Source organism: Bufo gargarizans, chromosome 7, assembly GCF_014858855.1.
Source record: "Bufo gargarizans isolate SCDJY-AF-19 chromosome 7, ASM1485885v1, whole genome shotgun sequence".
NCBI lineage: Eukaryota > Metazoa > Chordata > Amphibia > Anura > Bufonidae > Bufo > Bufo gargarizans.
The window spans coordinates 61,250,022-61,276,157 of NC_058086.1; the positions used below are offsets into that span (position 1 = coordinate 61,250,022).

The 26,136-nt window shown below is 44.5% G+C and overlaps 1 protein-coding gene across 8 annotated transcripts in view; it reads left to right on the forward strand.

Moving 5' to 3' along the window:
* The window catches only part of RALGPS2 (Ral GEF with PH domain and SH3 binding motif 2), a 155,616-nt gene that overhangs the window by 111,681 nt on the left and 17,799 nt on the right, over positions 1–26,136 (forward strand). The window contains exons 9-16 of one of the 8 annotated variants that reach the window (XM_044300402.1): positions 4,171–4,308; positions 6,306–6,396; positions 14,427–14,494; positions 16,209–16,344; positions 16,818–16,975; positions 19,653–19,707; positions 22,756–22,833; positions 24,980–25,060. In XM_044300402.1, the coding sequence (XP_044156337.1) occupies positions 4,171–4,308; positions 6,306–6,396; positions 14,427–14,494; positions 16,209–16,344; positions 16,818–16,975; positions 19,653–19,707; positions 22,756–22,833; positions 24,980–25,060 (805 nt within the window). The remainder of the gene's footprint in view (positions 1–4,170; positions 4,309–6,305; positions 6,397–14,426; positions 14,495–16,208; positions 16,345–16,817; positions 16,976–19,652; positions 19,708–22,755; positions 22,834–24,979; positions 25,061–26,136) is intronic. The other 7 variants (XM_044300403.1, XM_044300405.1, XM_044300404.1 and 4 more) reach the window with 7 other exon arrangements.

Consider the following 26,136-nt stretch of genomic DNA (forward strand, 5'->3'; position numbering starts at 1 on the left):
TGCCGGAAAAGAAAAACGCAAGTGTGAAAGTACCCTAAGGGTACTTTCACACTTGCGTTTTTCTTTTCCAGCATAGAGTTCAGTCACAGGGGCTCTATACCGGAAAATAACTGATCAGTTTTATCCCCATGCATTCTGAATGGAGAGTAATCCGTTCAGTTTGCATCAGGATGTCTTCAGTTCAGTTGTTTTGACTGATCAGGCAAAAGAGAAAACCGCAGCATGTTACTGTCACGACTGTGACTGATCCAGACAGGTCTGGGAGGAGAAGGTCGCAGCGACTTGCTACTCGCGATAGCTTGTGAGTTTGCTCGGTGGTTCAGGGTATGTCATCCGGGTTTTGCCTTGTGAACCTTTTTGTCCTGACTGGGAGTTTGTAGGCATCCTTCTCAGGTGAGTCCTGTCTGCCACTCCCAGCTACTATATTAGTGTTTCACTTGCAGTCATTGCCAGATATAGTCCTTACTTCCAGTGCTATTCTGACCTTTGAAGGAGATCGTTTGACGGTATTGCTGTGGTGCTCTGGTCTGGCGTGGACTGTCGTTATTGGGATCACCTTCTCTGCTCGTGACTGGATAAGTCTATCTCTGCTGGAGATTGTTTGTTTGTTGCTGTCTTCCCCTGTTGTTCTCCTAGACATGAGTGATGGTGACTAGTGCTCCCATCTGCCTTTCCCCAGTCTAGTCTTGTTAGGGTGACTGAGGGATTAGGCATCCTGCTCGCCGCACGGGTTAACACCCCGTCTAGGGTATCAGGGCAGACAGGTGCCAGCTTAGGGTTAGTCAGGGATGGCCATTCTATTTCCCATCCGTAGATAAGGGTCCCCCTTCCCCTCCGTCTGGTGCGACACGACTGCTGCTGGGATAGCGGTCGTGACAGCTACGGTTTTATCTCCGGCGAAAAAAAACTGAAGACTTGCCTGAATGCCGGCATTTTTTCCTATAGGAATGTATTAGTGCCGGATCCGGCCTTCCGTTCTGCGCATGCGCAGACTGAAAAATCCGGCATTTCAATGCATTTTTTTCGACTGATCAGGCATTTTTAAGACTGATCAGGATCCTGATCAGTCTTACTAATGCCATCAGTATACATTTTGCCTGATCCGGCAGGCAGTTCCGGCGACGGAACTGCTTGCCTGATCTCTCTGCCGCAAGTGTGAAAGTAGCGTAAGGTGCAGAATTGCAAAAACAATTGACATGCAGATTTAAAAATCCACACAGCAGGTCAATTTCCACAAGGATAAAAAAAAGGGGGTACACGAGTTTTGTCTAATCCCATACACTTTGCTGGTACTGTATTAGGCCTCACATGACCGTATGTATTTTTCGGTCCGAAAAAACACTGATCCGCAAAAAATATGGATGACGTCTGTGTGCATTCTGTAGAACAGCTGCCCCCTAATAGAACAGTCTTATCCTTGTCTGTAATGTGGACAATTATAGGACATGTTCTATTTTTTGGCGAAACGGACATACTGAAATGGAATAAACAGAGTAACTTATGTTTGTTGTATTTTTGCGGACCCATTGAAATGAATGGTTCTGCATACAGTCCGCAAAAAAGAACAGACACGGAAATAAAATACGTGTGTGTGCATGAAGCCTTACACAGTTGAGGGCTTACTAAAACCCACGTGATCCACACTGTGCAGTTGCCCTTATAGCCACAGTAGAGGCTGTCGTCACTACATGGAGCCCTTGGGAATTCTCCAGCTTTTTGACCAGTGTAACTGTTCAGGGGTCGGTTACAGTTATAAAAGACTGCATACAGGAGAAAAGCTCAAAGACCGACCTAAGTATATTTTCATTTTACGTTTGGGTAATTGCTCTGACAGAAGGGCCTGTTTATTGGTTTTATTCCTTTAAACCCGTGCATGTGCAAAGAGCATTACACAAAAAAAGTATGCATTTACGCTTTCAGAATACTTTTTCCACCGCTCCGACTTTATATTCTCAGGCAAGACTTGTTGGATTTCTGGGGCTCGCGTCATCTGTTTAATTCATCCTAAAACTACAGTAAAGACTGTATTGATTGAGGAGCTGGCCAGAAAATTGCAGAGCGGAAACGGGACTCAACATATATTTCTGCTGTTGATTAACCACATGTTTCAGTGGACGCAGGGACTTGTGGTCAGCGCTTGGAGGGCCCCTGCTGTGCAAACATGACATGACATGGCTCCGCAGTTCACCGCAAAAACAGGGAGAACCTTAACTGTTCCTCCAATGTGCTTTTAAAAACGGTCTTGCAAAGTCTTAGGTAGATTTGGACGTGCGGTGTTAAGTCGCGCTGGACCCTTCGCTTTTTGAGGAAGTGATCCGCTGCCGTTGAGACTGTAATGTCCTAGAAATCCCAACATTGGAGTTGGTAAATTTGGAGCATGTAAGCCACTCCACAGGAATGCCCCAAACCCCACTTGTGGTTGAGGCTACTGCAACTCTTGCCCATTTTCGTAGGGGGACAGCTTAGATTTGCTCGGATTGTCTCTGAAAATTAGGGACAGTGGGAACAAAGGGGCGGGCATTTTTAAATTCAACATCCCAGATCCTGCCAACTTGACCAATAATTGCCCGATCGTTGGTCTGAGGTAGAGCTGCGTTTATATGCAGCAGTATTCTTCCCTGTATGGGGACGAATAATCGTTTGTCCCCATACAAATAAATTGTTTGCCGGCAGCACATTCCTGTTCCAGGACGACAGTGTGCTTCCACCAAACAATGTTTTTATGTGCCACGTGAAAGATGCGATCACTCGACGAACAAGAGTTTGCTTGTTTGTCGGGTTATTGGCGGCACATTTAAGCCTTGAAGCTGGCTGTCAGCACAAGGGGCCCGATGCTGCACGGGAGGGGACAGCTGAGTGTAGAGCGGTTTCCAGCACTTTATTTTTTTTTTTCATTAAATGATTCAAAACTGGCCATCTCCTGTAAGTGAGACGGTATCCTCTGCCAGAAGTCCAACAAAGGAGGAAGTTGAAGTACATTCCCATCTCAGACATTGATGGCTAGGATATGACATCAATGTTAGATACGTGCAGGTTCCACCTCTGGGACCCACACCTATCTAGAGAAAGGGGCACCTGAAGTGAAGGAATGTGCTTGTGCAAGGTGCTCTCCATTCACTTCTATGAGAGTTCTGAAAATAGCCCAGTGAGCACGCTCGGCTATTTTCGGAAGTCCCACAGAAGTGAATGGAGAGCACACCGTGCATGCACACCCGCCTTTCCGTTCACTGCTATGGGACTGCCGGAAATAGCTGAGCGCTGGCATGGCCATCTCCGGAACGCCAAAAGGGGTGAATATGGAGAGTGGCCGTGCTTGCATGGTACATTCTCCTTTGCCTCAGTGGTCCATTCTGGAGATAGGAGGGACCCACACCTCTGACATTGATGGCATATCCTAGCGATGTCCGAGATGAGACAACCCCTTGAAAGAGCTAGGACAGGAAGTAGGATACATGGCGTGACTTAAATTTTTTTTACATAGAATATTCACATATAGACTGTTAATATGTGGAAGCAAATGCTTTGCTGGAAGTCCCCATGCAAATATCCAGGGAATTAGTCCTATGTGACACCACATTCCAGCACATGGGGGGGATACCACTCTTCATTTATTTTCCTGGTTAATTGTCCGTCTATTATAATACTTTACATTTTTGTATTTTATTCTCTTCAGCCTCTTTTGTAAATTCTGCAGGCAATTCATAATGATCTCAGCACAGAAAAACGTTCTGCCTGACGTACGCAGAAATGATTTCAGTTTCTAAGGATTTGAGATAATTGTTTGAGGTTGTTTAAAATTTGGGTGACCCGTAGATTTTTTTTAAAAAATTGCTATGATTTCTTATAGGAAAAAGGGATAATAGTTTCACAGCAAAATGGTTACATGCACCATAAAGTCAAGTCATTTGGCACAGAGTACAGAATATTCATGTTTTCCACTGTTTACTGTTACTAAATCCATTTTTGAAAAAAAAAAAATTTGGGGGAAAAAGAGAAAACCATCATGCACAAATATGTGGATGTATGTGGTTATATTTGTCCAACCTTGATTAGAGCTGTGCGTGCGTAAAAAAGAAAAGGGTATAAACTTCCATAACAAAGATATTGCATGAATGCCTTGTGTATCCGAGAGTTCATCATAAAAATTCTCCCCCTCTGATGTCTTCACAGGTATTTACCTCTCAGACCTCACCTACATAGATTCTGCGTATCCTTCCACTGGCAGCATATTGGAGAACGAACAAAGATCCAATCTCATGAATAACATCCTGAGGATAATCTCCGACCTGCAGCAGTCCTGTGAATATGGTGAGACACGAGGACATGGGGCTCCCCTCTCCGGACTCTTTCTTCACTACCCTATCTGCTCGGATTTAGACTTTTTTTTTTTAGCTTATTAACATTATGGGAAAATTTAATCAAAACTAGTTCAAGCAATTACTTATCTAACCCTCTATTGGCTGCTCCAGCCTGTGAAGCTAAATAAACTGACCAGAACGTTGCATACCGGTAGTTTAATATGATCTTGGGCTACTGTCACACTGGCGTTTTGAATTCCGTTTGTGAGATCCGTTTCAGGGATCTCACAAACTGTTCAAAACGGATCAGTTCAGCCCCAATGCATTCTGAATGGATAAGGATCCGTTCAGAATGCATCAGTTTGCCTCCGTTCCGCCTCCATTCCGCTCTGGATGCAGACACCAAAACGCTGCCTTGCAGGATCCGTCCTGGCACACAATGTAAGTCAATGGGGACGGATCCGTTTTCTCTGACACAATCTGGCACAATGGAGTTCGTGACGGATCCGTCTTGGCCATGTTACAGATAATACAAACGGATCCGTTCATGACGGATGCATGCAGTTATATTATTGTAACGGATCCATTTTTGCAAATCTGACGGATCCGCCCAAAACACGAGTATGAAAGTAGCCTTACCCGTAGTATACGTGTGGCAGTACAGTAACTCATTGATATTATTGATATTAAAGGGGTTGTGCAGTGGTTTTATATTGATTAGCCATCTTCAGGATAAGTGTATTGATGAGAAAAGCTTGTGGCACTCTCTTGTAGGTCGGGTTCCCACCCTGTTATATCAAGAAAGTAAACTCCAGTTTGTGCGATATAGTAGATTTCATTTAATCAGAAGTGCAGTAAATCATATACATGTGTGACGTTTCGGCCACAATCCGGCCTTCATCAGACTGGTACCGCTATAGAAACTGCTCAGATGACGGCTGTAGTATTGGTAGGTCCAGTCTGATGAAGGCCGGATTGTGGCCGAAACGTCACACATGTATATGATTTACCACACTTCTGGTTAAATGAAATCTACTATATCGCACAAACTGGAGTTTACCATCTTCAGGATAAGTCATCAATATCTGATCAGCTGGGGTCCGACACCTGGCTCCACCGCCGATCAGCTATTTGAAGAGAAGGAGACACTTAGGCCTCTTTCACACGGGCGTGTGCGCCCCATGGTCGTGCTGCGGGCCGCAATGCCCGAGCACAGTCCGTGGGGCAGCCGCAGCGGATCGCGGACCCATTCACTTGAATGGGTCCGCGATCCGGCCGTTCCTAAAAAAACATAGGACATGTTCTATCTTTTTGCGGAACGGAAGTACGGGACAAACCCCACGTAGGCACTTCGTAGTGGTTCCGTAGGGTTCCGTTCTGCACCAATCTGCATCTCCGGATTTGCGGACCCATTAAAGTTAATGGGTCCGCATCCGTGATGCGGAATACCCACGAAAAGGCACCCGTGTATTGCGGATCCGCAAATGCGGTCCACAATACGGCAACGTGTGAAAGAGGCCTTAATACAAGGGCTACTTCATTACACTGCCCGTCATCTCTGAAGCGCGTGTAACCCGGCTGAACGGATATTGATTACCTACCCGGAGGCTAGGTCATCAATATAAATCCCCTGCAAAACCCCTTTTAATTAGGTTCCCAGTCCTGGTATGGGATCCCTAGGGGGGCGCATCCCATATTTCTAGAGAAAAGTACTATAGATACTCTCATGGTCCTCCTACTCTGAGTGCAAAGTGTATGGTCATAGACTTGTCGTGGGTGTTTACATGCAGTTTATTAGAGATGGGGATGCTGTGCTCACATACAGATGAGACGCAGTAACTGCACTATTGCCGCTAATTGCTGAGCCAAACCTGTACTCTGCCACTGGAAACTAAAGCAAGTGCAGGTACAACCCTAGACTGAGAATTCTGGACAGTGCTCGGTATAGCCCACATGTCCTAGCTGATGGCTCCGCCGGATAACTGAACAGTCTTTGTTTCCTTGCAGACATCCCTTTGTTGTCGCATGTCCAGAAATACCTGAACTCCGTGCGGTACATCGAGGAGCTTCAGAAATTTGTAGAGGACGATAATTATAAGTAAGTCTGCAATGCAACCTGTCTCGTGCTTGTGCTTATTGCTTCTTTTGCTGTTTTTAACAGGCTTTAATAGGCATGATCACTAGAGCCTGCATTACACTGCCCTATCTCTCGGCAGATAATCACTAACGAGCGTTTGTGATAATCTGGCAGTGTAATACTGCCGCAGATTGCCCGACGAATAAGCAAAAGCTTAATCATCGGGCAATCCAAATCTTTTGACATGTTAAAAAATGATCGTATGCAGGTGGCAGATCGTGCTGTCTAATCACAATCTGCCAGACAGCATGGGGACGAGCGATGGCTTAGCGATCACTCCTCCCCATGCTGCGGAGGAGATCGCTGCATGTAATAGCAGGGGTCTCCTCCACTAGCGAGCAGGCGATTGCTTGAAGGGAACGCTTCCTTACCGACAATCGTCCGCCACATCAAGCTGGCTGTCTAGACCTGCAGCAGATTTAGCACAGGGGCTCAGGCTGGATGATGAATCTGGTGCAGGGTTAGACACTCTTCTCTAGCTCTATATCAACTACCTCGATTACTTAGAGACTAGAGATGAGCGAACTTCTGTTTTAAGTTCGGCGTCTAAAGTTCGGGTTTGGATTAGCGGAGAATCCCGATCTGGAACCGGATATGGATTCCGACTTCCGTTGTGGTCCGTGGTAGCGGAATCAATAATCGGCCATTATTGATTCCGCTACCACGGACCACAACGGAAGTCGGAATCCATATCCGGTTCCAGATCGGGATTCTCCGCTAATCCAAACCCGAACTTTAGACGCCGAACTTAAAACAGAGGTTCGCTCATCTCTATTAGAGACAAAATTTTGTGCCAGAATTGTGGAGCTAAAAGCACATCTTAGGCCACACCCCTTTTGTGTGAAACCACACCCCTTTCTGATAAGCCCTGTCCCATTTTGAGCATGCCTGAAAAAATTTAGAAACCCTCGCTGTGCCAAATTTCGCCACTTTTTAGACAGATTTTAGGCGCAGACACGAGTAAATCTGGGCCATTGTATTATATATATATTATATTATAATATAATATCATTTTTTATTTTTAGGTTTCAGTATTTTATTTTTAGGTTTCAGTATTTTATTTTTAGGTTTCAGTATTCTGTAATAGGGCTGTATAGTTGTGATATTATATTATTAAAGCACATTCTGTTTGTTCTTATTTCCCAAAGGGGTTTGTACCTAATTTGTATGTCTCCAATTATCAATATGATGGATGAAAGACCCAGTAAATTTAAAGTGTAACAGTCATTCTTTTTTTTTTTTTTTTTTTTTTTTTTTTTGTAATGTGTAGGGGCAGTGACGCTGACCATTTTTGTAATGTACTATAATTACTGAAATAGTACATTTCTATTAGAAAAATAGCTCTAAAGTGGCCCATTTTGAGCCTTAACAACGCTCCTCTGTCTTCTGTTTACAGAACAGTGGAGACCTGCCCAACACTGTTATCTAAATAGAAGACAGAGGAGCGTTGCTAAGGCTCAAAATGGGCAACTTTAGAGCTATTTTTCTAATAGAAATGTATGATTTCAGTAATTAAAGTATAATACAAAATTACTCAGTATCACTGCCCCTACACATTACAAAAAAGGCACTTTAAACTATAATGGTCTTTGAGCATCGTGCACATGACATTCTAGCCCTTCGTTCAGTGTATATATCAGAAAAACACCCAGTGCATAAGCCAAATGTATCCTTAAGGCTCTATTGTGTTACTATTGCCAAGCGGATGTCTTCTTGTCACCTGTCCAGCTAATATACACCCGTATACCCCTTTTTCATGTATGTGGAGAAGCGTGGTCAGCTACACTTTCCTATATGGAGGCGATTTGCTTGCTACAGAATGAGCTCATTACACAAGCCTCCTCCCCTCTAAGAAACTTTACTTGTATTGGTCTGCAAATATGTATTTTTGGCAATTACTTAAAAGGGTTTTCCAAGATATTTTAACTGATGACTTATCCTCAGGATAGATCATCAGTATCGGATCAGTGGGGGTCCGACACCTGGGGCCCCCACAGATCATCAGCTGTTTGAGAAGGTACTGGTTCTTGTAGTAGCGCAGCGGCCTTCTCTCAGCGCACCAAGCACAGCGCCGTCCATTGTATAGTGGTTGTGCTTGGTATCTCCCCTCAGCCCCATTCACTTTTATGGGGTTGAGCTTCGCCATTCCACGTGACTGATGACTGTGATGTCACACGGGTCCCAGGTGGTGTCAGACCCCCACCCATCAGATACTGATGACCTATCCTGAGGATAGGTCGTCGGTAAAAAGATCTTGGAAAACCCCTTTAAAGAGGACCTGTCCCCTCTCCTGACATGTCTGTCTTAGTAACTACTTGCATCCTCCATGTAATAATTCTGGATCACCGATTCCTATGACTCTTGGATGCGCCATTCCTTTATTATTCCTACTGGAATGACGTTCCTACAGTCTGCAATAGATTCATCTAGGTGTTAATAGTGGAGGGTGTGCGCCTGTCCAATCAGTGTGGCCAGTGTTTGCAGAGACCCTCCAACCACCCCACCCAACTGGTAACGCCGACTGCCGACAGATCATTCAGATATAGAAGAAATGAGGACAGTTGTTGTTTTACGGGGAATTCAAGTAACTAGTAAGGCAGACATGTCAGGAGCGGCAGCAGGTTCCTCTTTAACCACAGTGTCCATTTAATACAGAATATTTCCCGCCAACCATCGCACCACTATAGTATCTTGTATTTCCAGATCTAATGCTGTACTTTTGTGAGTATTAGCGTCTCTTTATTTCTTTAACAAGCTTTTCTGTATTTTAAAGAACCCTGTTAGTCGCCCTTTAATGATAATGATTAATCACGTAGAAGTCTGGCCATAAAATATGGATTCCCAGCTGAGTAGTTAAAGGTTGTTTCCTTTTACTCTGCAGACATGGCTGACGGCCAGGCTTATAGCACTGCTAGACACTAAGGTGCTTTCAGAAGTGCAGTCACACGAGCCCCTCTCCTGCCGCCGAATACAGATGCTTTGTCTGACGTGGGCTTACAAGACGGGCACCTTTCTGTTTTCTTGGGGTGTCTTGTGTAATATTAACAATGTTGTAAATGTCAGAGTCCAGTAGAACTACATCCAGGCTTGAAAGGGCATCTGTCAGCAGTTTTCTAACTATGAAACCGGATGACCTGTTACATGTGCACTGGGCAGCTGAAGGCATCTGTGCTGGTCCCATGTTCATATGTGCCCGCGTTGTTGTGGAAGATGAGGTTTTAATATGTGCAAATGAGCCTCTAGGAGCAACGAGGGTGTTGCCGTTACACCTAGAGGCTCTGCCTCTCTTGCAACTGCTGCGCCCCTCTGCACTTTGACAGGGCCAGGCTGGTGTGATAACCTTTTCACTGCCTGGCCCTGTCAATCAAATCGTAGAGGACGCGGCAGTTGCAGAGAGAGCAGAGCGTCTAGGTGTAATGACAACGCCCCCGTTGCTCCTAGAGGCTCATTAGCATATAGTAAAGCATAGTTTTTCTCAGTAATGAGGACACATAGGAACATGGGACCAACACAGTTGACTTCAGCTGCCAAGGGCACATGTAACAGGTCAGCCGGTGGCATAGGTACAAAACTGCTGACAGATGCCCTTTGCAACCCTTGACTAGCGTGCCCTGATGACCAGTGGTGAAAACCCCATTATAAGGCAAAGTTGTACAAGTGAAAGTGACAACTTCATGGAAATGTGCAGAGAGTTGAGTTCATTGGAGGTTTTGGACAGTGGTGTGACTTGCACACCTGCAGCACCCCCTACAGGACACTGATGAGACTTCTGTTGTGCCGTACTGTACCCCTGTATGTCTCATATGGAAATACTTCGGGCATTTTTTATTGGATACCAGATTGCGGAGCAATTTTTGGCACAGGAAATAACGTCAATATGCGATGCCGCGGAGCACTATACTCCGGCACTCCCATAGAAATAAATAGAGCAGAAGTGCACATTTCTGACCAGCTGCTCCGTCCATCTCAGGGGGGCTGCACGGGGTATAGGACCCCTGTTCTTATAATCTGGGGGGACCTCGCAGTAGGACCCCACCTATCCCATAGATGGGAATAACCTTTTCTAACTGGAATACCCCTTTAAGGATGTATAAAGGACCCTTACGAGCGAACAAACACTCATTGGCGATAATCTGCCAGTGTAAAGGTGCCGCCGATAACCTGATAAACGAGCGAAAAGCTTAATCATCAGGTAATAGAATATTTTGTGTGGACACTTAAATATTTGCCAGCAGCAGATGGTGCTGTCCAAACAGAGTATGAGGACGAGGGATGGCATCAGCGATCACTCCTCCCCATACTGACGAGCAAGCGATTGTCAGGAAGGCACAGCTTCCTTCCCGAAAATTGCTTGCTCCATCGGGCCATGTAAGCCATGTCTATACACATTGGGGTATAAACCGGTCCTTGTGTAAATGACTGTGTACAGTACTTGGATTTTTATTTGTTCATTGTCCTGTCTTTGTGTCCATGATGAAACAGGTCCCTGGTCAGTCATGGAGCCGTGCCTGGGATGTGTTCCAGTAGTGTTACCCGGCTCCCCCGTCAGATCTGCTGCATTGTTCATTGTTCAGATGGAAGCCTTCCATTCTCTATCAGCAGTCGGTCTCCTACACGCTCGACCCGTGAGGCCATCCCCTGTCTTATATGACAGAAAGCAGCAGAGCTTTCTGATTTGTAAAGCAATTGTAAACAGATGGTGGCAAACAAAAATGTAATTGTTCTCTATGAAGGGGAACGTAGTGCAAATAGCAGGGGAGATTGGGTGCATCAAATGTTAGTGAATAGCACATGCTGCAGAGGTTGGGTAGAGTATAGCACAGCGACGAGCACAGCAGAAAAGTACGGGACAAGCCTTTAGGTCCCTGTGGGGAAAGCACATATAGGCCACATACATGAGACGTTTGATGGCAGATCCTGCCCAACAAGGGGGGTGGGCGATCAGGCAGCTTAAATTTGTACTTGGCCATTGCATAGTTTTCTTCTGGATAAGCAGTACTAGGGATCGACCAATATAGATTTTTTTTTTTAGAGCCGATAATCTGTGAACCTTTAGGCCAATAGCCGATAATTTATACCGATATTTTATATATTGAATTAGTTGGTAGTCACTGAGGTGGTGGAAACTTGCATTTAGCACTAGTATATTATAAATGTACAGAAAATTATAAATTAATAAAACCCTTAGTTGATAGTCAATTTGATTTACATTATACTAGTGCCAAACGCCGATCCCCCCCCCCCCCTTCTCACTGACTTTATTACCTTTTATCAGACCTCAGATCAGACTTTATTTAACCCCTATCAGACCTCAGATGAATAAAATAAAAAAACTCCTCACCTCTCCTGTGCCGCGGCTCTTCATCACCGGGTTGGCGTCTCTCTCCCCTGTGTTCTCCGGCCTGCGCTGCACTGTCACCTGACAGCCGATAATATCGGTACTTCCAATAATTGGTCGATCCCTAAGCGGTACTATAAAAGCTAATCCTTCCTCAGTGGTTTAAATAGCACCCCCACGATCAGCTGTATGAGGAGGCGGTGTGCACGTGCCGTCTCTCTTCCAGTTCACCACTGCTTTGCCATAGACAGGAAGAGAGCAGGGAGACGGCACAGTCTCCTCATACAGCTGATTTGGCGAGTGTGCCGGGTGTCGAACCCCCGCCGATCTGATATTGATGACCTATCCTGAGGATAGGTCATAAATTGTAAAAGCCCAGACAACCTCTTTAAGACAACTTATCCCCTACCCACTGGATAGGGGGATAAGTGTCTTATTGGCAGAGGTCCGGCCTCTGGGGCCCCCACTGATCACTAGAACAGCGCCGTGCTCCGTATTTGAATTAAGTGACAAAGTGCTTGCTTGTCCGCCAATTCATTCAACTTTATGGGACAAGCGCCATAGAGCCCCATAGAGCTGAGTAGAGCAGCAGCGTTGGTCCCTGCCAGTCAAACACTTGTCCTCTATGCTTTAAATGTATAGGGCAAGTCAAAAGTCAGGGCACCCTTTTATTTCAGAAACGAAAGGGAAAATGAAATATTTGAATACCCCAGCAAGTAATGTCCAGAACATGGCGGCCATCTTCAAAGCTGCCATGAAGGTTCAAGGGCATATTTTGTGGCAATCAGAAATAAAAGGATGTCCCTGAGACTTTTGACTCTCTTTGTACATGTTAGTGGTGGAGGGGATCAGCAGACAGCTGTTTTATGTCTGTGTCCTGCATCAGACTAAAGAGGTGGTTCAGTGAGCTTGGCTGCACGGGGATCCTCCTGGCATTGTGCTTCATGTTCTATCCGTGCATGCTGCCATGTTGGATCATTTCCAGTACAGCCCAATGTGGAAGTGTCCTTCTAAGAATGCCCTGCTCCTCTTTCATCTCTTCACCTACTCTTTCTTTTTAGTGTAATGAATACTTTTTCACATTTGTTCAAAAATGGATGGTAAGTGAGCAGGAACATCTCGTGCTGATTCCCTTAAATGATGATCTGGTTTTAGGATATGCTTCTTGAAAGCCCCTTTTAGGTAATGTGTACTCGGTTGTGAGGTCTCTAGCCAGCAGTCTATTACTACCAGATGAGTGCAGAGCGTCTCTTCCTATTCAGCGCACGTCTCTTCTGCTCTTCTTACGCCCACTTTTCGTACTTATTAAACAATCAGTTGGTTGAGGTGAGAAGAGTCTGGAGCGTTATCCCAGGGAATAAATAAATGGAGGCTTTATATTCACCAGAAGGCTCTAGGCCACACTTACATCTAGAAAAATCAGCTCTTAGGTCTGTACTATCTGCAGCAAACACGGCACAGATCTCCTGCACCGAAACCCAGCCAGGTGACAGGAGAGGCCCCAGTATATATCAACTGTTGTCGGCCGTACCCGTGGGACTGGCTGACAGTATAACTCTTCCCCCTGGCAGGTGGTGATGGAGGAGAGAAGGATCAGGCATGCTGTACTTCAACACCTGATCCTTTTTCTTTTCATTTCTCTCCCTTGACAAAACTGACTCGTTCAGGCGAGCTGAGCATGCATGTATACGGGGGCGTTGGGAGAGATATCTATTGAAGGTGTGTGGGCTCCCCAAACAGGCAAGTGCAAAGGTGAAAAGAAATGCCCAAATCATGCGACACAAACCAGTTATTTCAGTCTAACCTCTCAACTTCTTAAATTGCCCTTCTGCAACTCTGCTTAGCCTATGTGCGATTGCGAAGAAGGCGAGACTTCGCAAAGTAATAAGTTTTTGGCTCATCAGAGCCAATACAGTCTAATACTGTACGGAGCGCCCGCACCGTGCAGTATTCTAATGAAGTTTTATGCGAATGAAGCATCCGAAGACGATTCCCTCATCCCTAATGGCCACCTTTGCACTCCCGGTCTTTTTTGCAGAGAATACTGGGTTCTAGGGAGGATTGAGGAAGTGCTGATTTTTTTTCCGTAGCTTAGAGAATGAATAATAAAATGTTGAGATTGCGCATACCCTGTAGTCCTTGCCTCTCCCTAGCAGTATATTACCCTCCTCCCCAGATGGTTTTGTTTTGACGTATATCAGGTATACAATGGGTGCACACTTCTGCAGTGTCTAAATATTATGGATGTGAAATGACTCGTTACCGGTAACGTTGCGTCTCCGTTTGTTTTGCTCTTACCACCGTATACATGGATGATGCACGATGTATAACACAGCCGCGCTCTACATATGTTTCCATTGTTTTCTGCAGCTCGGTGTCTTTGAAATTGTTTGTTCGTCATGAATTCTGTTTTCTGTCCACATAATTTGCTTTTTATCATCTGTAAACTATGCTCCAGATGTAACTTCGGGAATATCCTCTTGTGATTCCTGCGAGCTCCTCAGCTCTGTTCACAGTTTACATTTCCAGGCTCCCCAGGACTGGGAATGTAAACTTTCCAGAAGTGCAGAGTGGATAGGACATATGGGTGTTGGTTCGATGTATTTGTCTGTCTCACCTTCCGCCTTATGCTATGTGATCTCCTTTTCTGTAGGTTATCTTTGAAAATTGAGCCTGGGACCAGCACACCCCGCACTACAGCATCTCGGGAGGATTTAGTAGGTATGTCTTCCTAGTTCTTGTTTGGTTTTTAGTTAAATTACCACATATTACTGACTATAAGACACACCTAGGATGTAGAGGAGGAAATAAGAAAAACAAATATTTTTCATGGGACCTCAGATCAGACCCCTAAGCTCCTTGGTCTCCCAGAAGAAAGCCAGGGAGTGCAGCCCTTCACGCACCACACCCTGGGCCTCCTGCATACTAATGACTGCTTCCATAATGGAAGCAGTCATTAGCATTCACACTATAAGATGCACTACCATTTTAATCTACACTCCCACACCCCTATTGGGACAGAAAAGTGCATCTTATAGTCCGATAAATGCATTATTTTAATTTTAGCAAATTGTAATCCCAGCTTTGGTTAGATGGGTTGTAAACTTTGGGAAGTTTTATTTATTTATTTTTACCACAAAAACCTGGATATATATATATTTTCTTAATAGTGTCTCCTGCAAAGATCTTGCAAATCAAAACTGTCCATTAATAGCCAACCAGTGGAGGTCAGAGCGTTTTAATCCTCTCTTTGCTTAAAGGGGTTGTCCAAGAGTTTTGCAAATGAAACAAACTACATCAAATGTTCTAAACTTAAGTAACCTTTGCTTTTTTTTTTTTTTTTTTATATCTGTTAAATACACCACCACTCCAGTTGACAATCCTCTGGGGGTCCCCATGTATGCCCAGTCCCTTTCCTTTCATGTTAATTCCCAAATTAGACTCTTTAGTGAAGCTAGGCTCCGAAAGTGAGACCCATCAAGTCATTTATTGGGATCCTCCTCTTGATATTCCTCTGGAGTCTTCCAGCTATCAGATCTGTAAATCGCGCTGAACTATTATATGTTCTCGGTTCAGTAATAAAAATTTCGCCTTTAGGTTGAATTTATTTAATGGAGGGGCTGCTATGTTGCCTGCTGAGATACCAGCACATAAGGTTGACAGGTCATACCTAGATATATAAAATGAGTAGGATTCAGGATTCAGCATAGGCCTTTTTACATTATATTTAGTATAAATATGATTCTGCATATACATACATACATTTTCTTGCTTTAGCTGTGCATGCTGGGAGAACATACAACCTCTCTATTCCATGGTAGCTGCATTGAATGTCTTCTGATCTTTAAATAAGATGTACCATTTGACAGTGGGACACTAAGTAAACTCCTAGCAGTTGATTTTGTCCGGGCTGACGTTATCCTGTGTCTACAGCCCGGTTTACTTGTATTCCAGGAATCTTCAATGCAGCACTGAAAAGATATGAATTTATTCTTTATTAAAGGCGCTACACAGACCAGCTGATCGGCCAGGGTGTCGGACCCCCGCTGATCAGGTAGTGATGGCATATCCTGAGGATAGGCCATCACTACCTGATCAGCGGGGGTCCGACACCCTGGCCGATCAGCTGGTCTGTGTAGCGCCGTTGACGCCAGTGCCATCACACAGCACCATCAACATTGTAGCAGCCGAAGCTCACTACTACAGTGCTCTGCCATTGACTTCAGTAGTAGGGAGCTCCCAATGCTACAATGTCAATGGTGCTGTGTAACTCTGGTGCTGACTTCCACCAACGAAGCTACACAGACCAGCTGATTGGCCGGGGGTCTGACACCCGTGCCAATCAGCTACTGATGGCCATGAGTTTAAAAAAGCCTGGACTCCGCTTTAATTGATGATCCTGCTTACTACATTAGTAACATTATTGTTCTCTTAGGGTCTGAAGTTGGGGCTTCCCCACAAAGTTCTCGGAAAAGCATTCCTGCGGAAGGAGTGCTGCTGCCCCCGACGCCACCATCTCCTCGAAATCTCATCCCACATGGTCACCGCAAATGCCACAGTTTGGGTTACAAGTAAGTATTTCCAGGCTCCTACAATGCAGTGTCCTGGCGCATGGTGTGACACATGTCGCTACTAAAATGTAAAAAAATTCTCAGAGTGGTGTAAAGTGATAAAAATATGAAATACCATTACTGACCACCCCCTGCTTCCGTTCTGACGCCTCTATGGGTGCCGCCAGTCTGTTTGTGCTTCCTGGTCCCTCTTGACAGACATGTGATGCTGCAGCCACCCTAATGGGTCACTGCTGCGGCCAGCGATTGGCTGCTGTATCACATATCCAGAAAGTACAGAGACTGGCTGGAGAGTCGGGAAGCATCGGAACAGGATGCGGAGGGGAATTGGTAAGAGGAGTATTACTTCTTATATCATTCTACACCGTTCTACTGTGACCAGACAACTCCACTATCCACACATCTGAATTCACTGCATACAGTCATCGTTATTAATGATATTTTATTTTTCCGTGACTTGTTTTCATGTTTAGCTTTATCCATAAAATGAACACAGCCGAGTTCAAAAGTGCAACATTCCCAAATGCCGGGCCACGCCACCTTTTAGATGACAGTGTAATGGAGCCACATACACAATCGAGAGGGCAGGCAGAAAGCTCCACACTTTCTAGTGGGATATCCATAGGTAAGTGTAAGTATCTGGACGAGCTACAAGCTCAATACCTTCATGGACCATCCATTGTCTGACTTTACAGGACACAGCATTTTTCATTTTTATTATTTTTGTAATAAAGGGGTTGCCCTATAGCTTCTGGGTCCCACTCCTATCTCAAAAACAAGGCTCCCTAGCGTCACCCAGCTGATCACCATTGCGGCCTGCTATTGGCTACTCCCCCCCATCGCCGGATGTTTTGATCTGCGCATTAGGGAGATGCAGCCGTGACCTTGCAGGGGATCGGGTAAGTATAGTCTATAGGAGGGGCCCGGGCATTGTGGGGGGGGGGGGGGGGGGGGGGGAGGGGAGGGGGGAGTATTTGCACTATTTCATAACCCGTTTAATTCTGACATTCCATCTAAGCCTGTTTTCAAAACCATTTTCGGACAAGAAAAGGCATTTTCTCTAAAAGTGCCGGCGATGTGCGGTCTGCAAAATGCAGAACGCACATTGCCAGTGTCTGTGTTTTGCGGATTCGCAAAACACATACGAACGTGTGAATGGACCCTAAGACGCCTCTTCTCAAGGCTGAATAGATTTACTTCATTTGATGCTCCTGCACATGACCTTATAGTGCAGCCATGTCTGATCCCCATTTTTTGCAGATCACATACATTCATTTCTATGGGTCCGCAGAAAAAAACTAATATCTGACGACAAATGAATGTTATCGTACAGAACATGTCCTATTCTTGTCCGCAGTATGGCAATTTCTAGTGATGGGAGTAAGAAAAATGCAGATTGTACATGGAAAGTATCTGTATTTTGTGGATCCGTGTTTTGCGGACACGACCATGTGCATGAGGCCTTACTCTTTCTTTACGTGCAGGCTTCCAGCCTAAAGACTCTTCTCTGTAGTGATTTATTGCCCAGCTGCATCCGCTTTCACAGCAGGCTGCATTGACTGAGCGGAGCCAACTTAGCAGCAGCAGGTAGAAAGGGAGGACGGGTGAGTGGGTAGAGAAATGTGGCTGCCTCAGCGCAGGAGAGAACAATCTCGCACAGCAGCACGCCGCCATAATGTAGTTTGCAGTGAGTGGATCTGTGGGACCTATCGGCAAAAAGGAATGCCCCCTGTAATTAATTTAGAATTTTCCAGAGACTGCTGAGGCCTGTGACATGGAGTAGTCTGTCCAAATATTTTCAGTTTATTCTAGTTAATTACTGGAGAATATGAAGGTAATCTGAAATTCCAGCCTTATCTGTAGAATAAGTCTGTTTGGTCTTCAGACCATTCCAGAAATAAGGGAGCAGCGTGATAAAGAGGTTTAGAATTACATGGTTCTACATTCTTTTTACAGAAAAAAATGACTGTAGGTAACACGAGTACGGTTTTCAATGGATTAAAGCAGGTTCTTTACAGCGATGATCAAAGTATTGTGGGGGGGGGGGTGGCAGAAAAGTGGCGCTGCAGCAGTGTAGAACCTGTATGATACCTAAAGTTTATTCAGTACAAATGTCAAAATCTATACTGAGAACCCAAGCACCTCTGCTTAAAGGGGTTGTCCCATGAAAAATATTCTACAGTTTTCAAACCAGCACCTGGATCTGAATAATTTTTCAGTTGCATGTGATTAAACATTTAGTATAGGTGCTGAGTTATTTAATAAAATGTATCTGTATAGCGCCACCTGCTGGTGTTTTTTTTCTTATTATTTTTGTCCTGCTCACTGAGAAGTCCGCACATGCTCAGTTTCATCCCTCACCTGCCTCCTGAGCTGTGATAGGGAGAGAGCTATAGAAGAAAGACACGCCCCCTGAGAAAGGACACTCCCATGAGCAGCCAGCTTGATATAAATCTAGCAGAGCAATAGGTGCAATGAATGGGGAGATCTCAGGAACCATGTGAGGTACAGGGCTTGTTCTTGCTTTCTTAGAAAGAGGTTGTCATGTACTAGATGTCTGATTTTTTTTTTTTTTTTTATTATTTTTTTTTACATTAATCATGGGATAACCCCCTTTTAAAGGGGTTTTCTGGGATTTTTTTTAACTGATGTCATCAGTGTCCGGTGGGGGTCTGACACCAGGGACCCCCACTCATCAGCTGTTTGAGAAGGCACTGACACTTGCAGTAGTGTCACAGCCTTCTTCGTGTTCACCAAACATCGGTCCTTTCTCAAACAGCTAATCGGCAGGGGGTCCCGGGTGTCAGTCCCCCACTGATCAGATACCGAGGATAGGTCATCAGTTAAAATATTCTGGAAAACCCTTTTAAGCTTTTCAGATCCTTATTCATAGCCCCGTGTGTGTCTCTGTATAATTGTGTCTATACAGTGAATTTCCTTCAGTCTAGCAACCAGTAATCCAGAAAGTTTGATAGAATTAAAGCAATTTTATAATATGTTCATGTAATAATAAATAAAAAGGACGAAATAGAAGGCTGGGCTCATGAACAGTAGGCTTGGCGCTGCAGTACTGCTCCCTGTATTTGTTCCTTTTTAACAGTGGTCTCGTATATGAGCCTGAAGCAGAGAAACAAGACAGTAGGTGCCCTTTAAGGGTTAACAGCAGATCTTTGAGTAGTTTTATGTAGGGATCTTGGAACGTTTTTCACAATCAGGACGTGCACTCAGATAATTTATCCTACCTCTTAATGTGTTCCAGCTCCTCCGACTTCTGTGTTGACTTTTTGATCTTTTTTTTTTCCTTTAAGGGAGCAGTGATGGTTCAGAGCTCAGCGAAGACATGTCCTGGCCGGCGTTTGAAAGGTAAGACGACATCCACACAATTGCTGTAACACAGTAAAAATCTGCAGGTGCTAAAGGGAATGTGTCATCAGAAAATGACCTATTGTTTAAATCACGTTTTTATGTTTAACAATATCTATATTTAAACAAAAACCATAAAATCCTGCAGTTTTTGCACTGACTATTAAGCCTAATGATAGGCACCACTTCTTGGTCTGTACAGATCGCATTACTGCAGTTACCTGCTTTTCTGTCATTCTAATCCTGCCTGTAATGATACCACCTCTGTGTATAGATAAGACTGGATCCACCATTCACAATAGGTGATTGTCAAAGCTTATCTATTCCTTCCCTGTACAATGACCCCTGCACAGGTCACAGAGCATGTCCCCTCCTGACCATCGTGTCTATGGCCCATGGGGCTGCCGTAAAGCAATTTTTTTTAATGCTGTTAAGAACAGCTCAGGCAAGATGGCCGCCCCGATAATCATGTTCAGGACATAGAATTAAAAAATCTGCAATCAGAAAATTAAAACAGATTAGATAAAAAGGAGATGTGCTAATATCTGGTATTAACTGGCAGATAACATTTTTGGTGACACATTTCCTCTTAAGTAATGTATTTTATTGGAAGTCATCTTTGGCTATGTTCACACTGCAGTTTTTGGCGTACGTTTGGGTGCTCCCTATGCATACACCAAAGGGACCATTGGACCCTATTCCGCGGACACCAAAACAGTGCCCTTTTGTTTTGAGTCATAGAAAGCACATTCTGATACATGATTAAAGATGGCATTCATACTTAGAGGTCGTCTCACTTCTGTAGATAGCATTTATCGTGTAGAGAAAGTTAATACAAGGCACTTACTAATGTATTGTGATTGTCCATATTGTCTCCTTTGCTGGCTGGATTAATTTTTCTATCATATATTACACTGCTCGTTTCCAGGGGTTATGACCACCGTGCAATTCAGCAACAGTGGTCATGCGTGCAAACTATAGGAATAGGCACCACCCTCTTTGGTGGCCGGGACCGTGGGAGTATGGATAGGACAGTGCTTTTTCCTATGGTGTGCAAGCACGTCCACCACTGCTGGATTGCAGGGTGGTCATAACCCCAGGATGTCAGCAGTGTATAATGTGATGGAAAAATGAATCTAGCCAGCAAAGGAGGAAATATGGAAAATCACAATACATTAGGAAATGCCTTGTATTAACTTTCTGTGCATGATAAATGCCATTTGATGAATGGGTTTCAAAAATTGATGCCTGCGTTACGGTAGAGCTGTGATCTTTGACTACACTTTAGCTACAGTGCCTACAAGGGGGTATGAGGTAGTCTGAGACCTATCCCCCAGGCTTATCATCAGTCCTGGCTGCTGATCTCTCCAGCTCTGTCTTTTCAGATTGGCTGATGTGTATAGACACAAGCCCATCACAAGCTCATGAGCAAGCAGATGCATGGAGAGATGATTTGTATTACAGCCAAGGCAGAAGGGGGTTGTAGTCATTTGACCTGGCTGCAAGTTAGCAAAGCTGAGGGGGCCCACTCTGATGAGGAATGTTCTTCCTTTCCGTGGGAGAGGGGAGAATGGTGGGTGTCTTCTGCTGCCTGGCTCTTCCATGTCGGCTCTCCCTTCTGCAGAATGTCTTGTATGACTCCATCATCTGTCCCATGTTGATGTAGTTCATTAGTTATGCCCTTGTTTGCAGTACTGCATGTCATTGCCTTATGCATTGATAGAACAGCTTATTTCTGCAGGTGTCACTTGACAACCTCCTGCCATTCCAGTATCATAGCATTCATTATACTACAAATTGTAAAGGTAAATGCCATAGGCCTTTAAGGGGTATTCCGATTATGTTATCCCCTATCCTGTAGATGGGGTATAACTATTAGATCGGTCAGGTAGGGCTGGGCGATATGGCCTAAAATCAATATCATTTGAAGCATGTGCGAAAGAACAATATATCGCAATATATTCTTTGCTTCTGTATGTATACAAATTACATGGCCATCATCATCCATATCTCCCAGTCAGCTCCATCAGCCCTATACTATTGCCATTTGCCATCATCCATGTCCCCCAGTCAGCGCTATCAGCCCCAGGCCATTGCCACCATCATCATGTCCCCGAGCCGGCGCCATCAGCCCCAGGCCATTGCCACCATCATCATGTCCCCCAGCCGGCGCCATCAGCCCCAGGCCATTGCCACCATCATCATGTCCTCCAGCCAGCGCCATCAGCCCTATGTCATAGCCATCTGCAGAAGACGGACCGCGTCTTCTTCCCAGCATGCACTGGGAGGGACCTGACGTCACACACAGTGTCTGCCAGCGCGCTGACTGTGTGTAAATGCAAGGTCCTGTGGCGCAGAGTCGGGAGGCCACGGAGCAGTGAGTGAGAAGCTTCTTCAATTCACAACCGCTTCGTGGTCATCTATCGATATATGGTGATATAACTAAAATCTATATCGTTGACCGAATTTATGACTATAATATCTTACATCATTTATATTGCCCACCCCCTACAGTCAGTCTCCTACAGCTGGGAACCCCTCTTATGATGAGAATGGAATTCCTGTACCCCTTGAAGCCCCCCCAAACTTAAATATGTGGCTGGTTGAGCATGTGCGCAGCCACTCCATTCATTTCTATGAGCGTTCCCATGGAAATTATTGGAGCGGCTGCTGCTGTGTTCATTTCGGGGGGGCTCCACGGGATACAGGGTTCCCACTCTCATGTGATCTAATAGTTATCCCCTATTCACAAGATAGGGGATAACTTTATATAAACGGAATACCCCTTTAAATACATTCTCATACTAAATGGACAGTGCTTACCACTGCTGAGGAGCAACTGCAGAAAGGTTACGTTAAATGTCTCTCCCACTAGAGCGGGCACAAATTGGCACATTATTTACTTTCAGTTCCTGTAACTTTTTATGCCAATGGCTTTCTTGTAAATGCTAAACTGAGCAGATCGGCCTGTGCGCCGCCTGTTCTGTGTTTTCTCTCTGTGATATTAGATTGTGAGTAACAATGACAATTTGTAATGGAATCCAACAGGAACAGGTTGTACCATTCTCTGGGTCCAATGACACGAGGGGCATGGAATGGCTACCGGGGCCCATTGAAGGCCAGCAGGTATACACGGGTCACTGGTGATGGGATGTGGCACGGTCTCTCGGTTGCTGGGTGCTCCTCTTCTGCTTTAAGAGCTTTTCTTTTTGGTGTTTGCTGAATCTGCTGAATCACCTCTTTGAATCTGCATTTTGCTTGTTTTTTTTCCCCAGACAAATATCTTTCTGTCATATAAAATAATTTAGCTCATTTCTCAATGCCGTATTTTTTGGATACCGATACGAATTCTGATAAATACAGATGTTCATTCCTAGAATGCTAGTTTTGGAAGCGTTTCTTCCCGACAGTCGGCTGCTCGTTCAGTGAAGGAGACCGCCATATTTACATGCAGCGATCTCCTTCACAGTATGAGGATAAAGGATCGCTACTGCGATCGCTCGCCCTCATACAGCTGCATTGTTTCTGGGCAGCAGATCGCTGTTTAGACGGCACCATCTGCTGCCCAGAAACGAAAATCGGTGTGCTTGCATGAACGACAGGATCACCCGATTTTGCTTGTTCATCGGGTGATCGGCGGCAAATTAGACGGGCAGATTGTCGTTTGCAGGAACTCTTTCCCAATAATCTAGACAATTATTGGTTTGTCTAAATCCATCTTTACACGCACTGTCCCAAACCTCCTGTATTCCTGCACCCCAGCCCCGTACTCCTCGCCAGGCTTTGTTTTTCTGACTTCAGCGGCGATATGCCCTCAGACCGCACATAACTTCTGTAGGCAATCACTGGTCTCTGCGGTATACAGGCCTGTGATCACTGCAGCCACCATGTCATGGTTGCAGTGTCGGCCGTGGGATTGATGGGTTAGGTATGTTCGCTTTTCGCATTCTGGAACTCGCTCATGGACTTGGCAAACTTTAGGCAACAGCCTAAAAATCCGTACAGAAAATGTGCTGTCATTTTATTTTTAAAGCTACCGGTGCCATATGTTCTACAATTTGCCATTCTGGCCAGTGTGACAAGAACCTACACACCCCAGCACATAGAGATGATAGGAGGACATTGGGCATTGGGAGAGAAATTCCTGGATGCCAGATCTGAGGACACTTCAGTGAGCAATGGTTATATCGCCAGCAATCAATAATAATATACAATCAATTATATTTTTGCAATAGCTGTGCCTTTGCTTTTGTACTGGGCCTTTTGGCTTTGTTTCCTGTGACATCTTTTGAAGTCTGTGTATGGGATTTACTTTGTAGTTTGCTTTATTAATTTAAAGTGCAGAGCTGTCGACAGCAGACTTAACGCTACCTTTGATTATACGACAAAGACAGTGATCCAGAAACCACAATAGATGAGCTAATATAAGTCTTCGGTGTGGGTCCGAAAGCCATGACGGCACATGTATAACATGAACACTACAAAAAAAAAGTGCATATGTCCAAAGCTTTAAAAAAATAAAAATGTTATATATATATATTTCTATAACATGAGTCACACTATGAAACATAGGACATTATTCCCCTTGAAAAATGCAGACCAATGCATACATGTCACAAAATGGCATATCAAGTATCTATACATAAATACACATAGGTGAAAATATAGAAAACTCATGCCAGAAGGGTTAAAGTGCAAAGTGGCAAAATTGAATAAATCCCCAAAGGGGGGATAAATTCATAACCCCATTGATGTAAGTAACCAACTCTGAGAGCCACATCTATCTCCAGAACGGGCCTCCGAAAGTGATGGGAGCGCCCAATGCTCTCATTCATTTCTATGGGAGTTCTGAAAATTGGCAAGCGAGCGCTATGCCACCAATGTCTTAGATGAGATAACCCTGGTTTTCAGCAATGGATTCAAGAAAATGGGGTCTTTACACCATGCACAGAATAGTAATCTCCTATAGAAGAAAACGAAGCGCCACAGTTATTGCTGCTTAGATAGGCTAGTTAGGTTTGTGTCTGTTGACAAGCTTGTTGACCAGTTTCCAACAAAGGTAGGTTGTCTACCTCCCAGCCTTCCATAAAAAGGCAGGTAGTTGCAAAAATCTAAGCTTAAAGTGTATGTAGGCAAAGGTGATCTTTTTAAATGGCTGACAAATATGTAAGTATGTTGTATGGTAAGCAAAGTATACAGTGACAAAGCCATAGAGGAGCTGTGTGAGATTACAAGAGAGATGTTTGAGATGTCGGTGCTCCTTCCTTTGTAGGAGACCTCATGCTCTGCTCTCTGTGCGCAAGCTCAGGATTTCATCCCTAACTAGGAGCTGCGTTCAGCTGCGCAGTTCCAGGCAAGTTTTATCCATTGCACAATATCTATTAACAGGAATGCGACTAGCCGTGCAATGTGCATTCATTGGTAACCCCAACTAAAATGTGATTTTTATTAACACGAAGTGCATTTCCACCCATAAAATCCATCTACTCTTGGTGACTCGTTGGCTCGTCCTCTTCTGATGTTCACATGTGGCAGTAATGGGCATCAGAGAGCTGCACCGTTGCTGAGATGCAGCAATACCGCAATTTTTGTGTCAGCAAAAAAATTATAATCGTGTGTATATATATATATTATTGATGCCATATGTAAGTGGTGAATTTACCCTTACAGGATTCTTTTAAGCTATTTCTTATATGATGGGTTTGATCCACCTTGTTTGACAACAGCGAGAACCAAAAAAATGTCTGCCAACGGCTTTATTGACCACCACACCTCGCATAGCTTGTCACGTAGTAGTGATTTCAGCCATATCACTGTTGGAAATCAAAGAAGAACAGGTTCAAAGTGTACCTCCAGTTAAACGAGCTTTCACAAATGAATAGTACAGGTGATTATAAAAAACTTTGTAATATATCTTATTAAAGAATTATGTATCTTACTCTGCTTCTCAGGTTGGTTTCTTTCTCCTTCCCTTGACTCAGACTCTTATCTGTAGTAGCTCCTGTCTCCATATTGAGCCTCACACAAAAAAGTCTATGGAGAAAGGAGGGAGATTGAGGAGGCTGCTGCCAGCTACGTAAGTGATTTCTTACCCCACTATGAACAGTGGTAGAGCCCTTAGGTCCTATTACGGGACAGTTATCAGGAGTAAGTGTTTATAGGGACGCCCGTTCACTATAACGTGTCAATAATCGAGCAGCCGATCTGACAGAAAGACGATCAAACGTTTGTTTAGCGGCTGATGGTGATCAGGATGAAAGACACCTGATTACCGGCCGCACATGTTCCTGTGTAATTTGGGATGTGCTGCAAATAATCAATAGATCTGAATAGGGAAGGAATGACCGCGTTAACAATTGTTCCTCTCATTTAGTGTGCATCGGCCCTAGCACTGTCCGTATACCGGGTAATGTAATACAGCCTGTATCT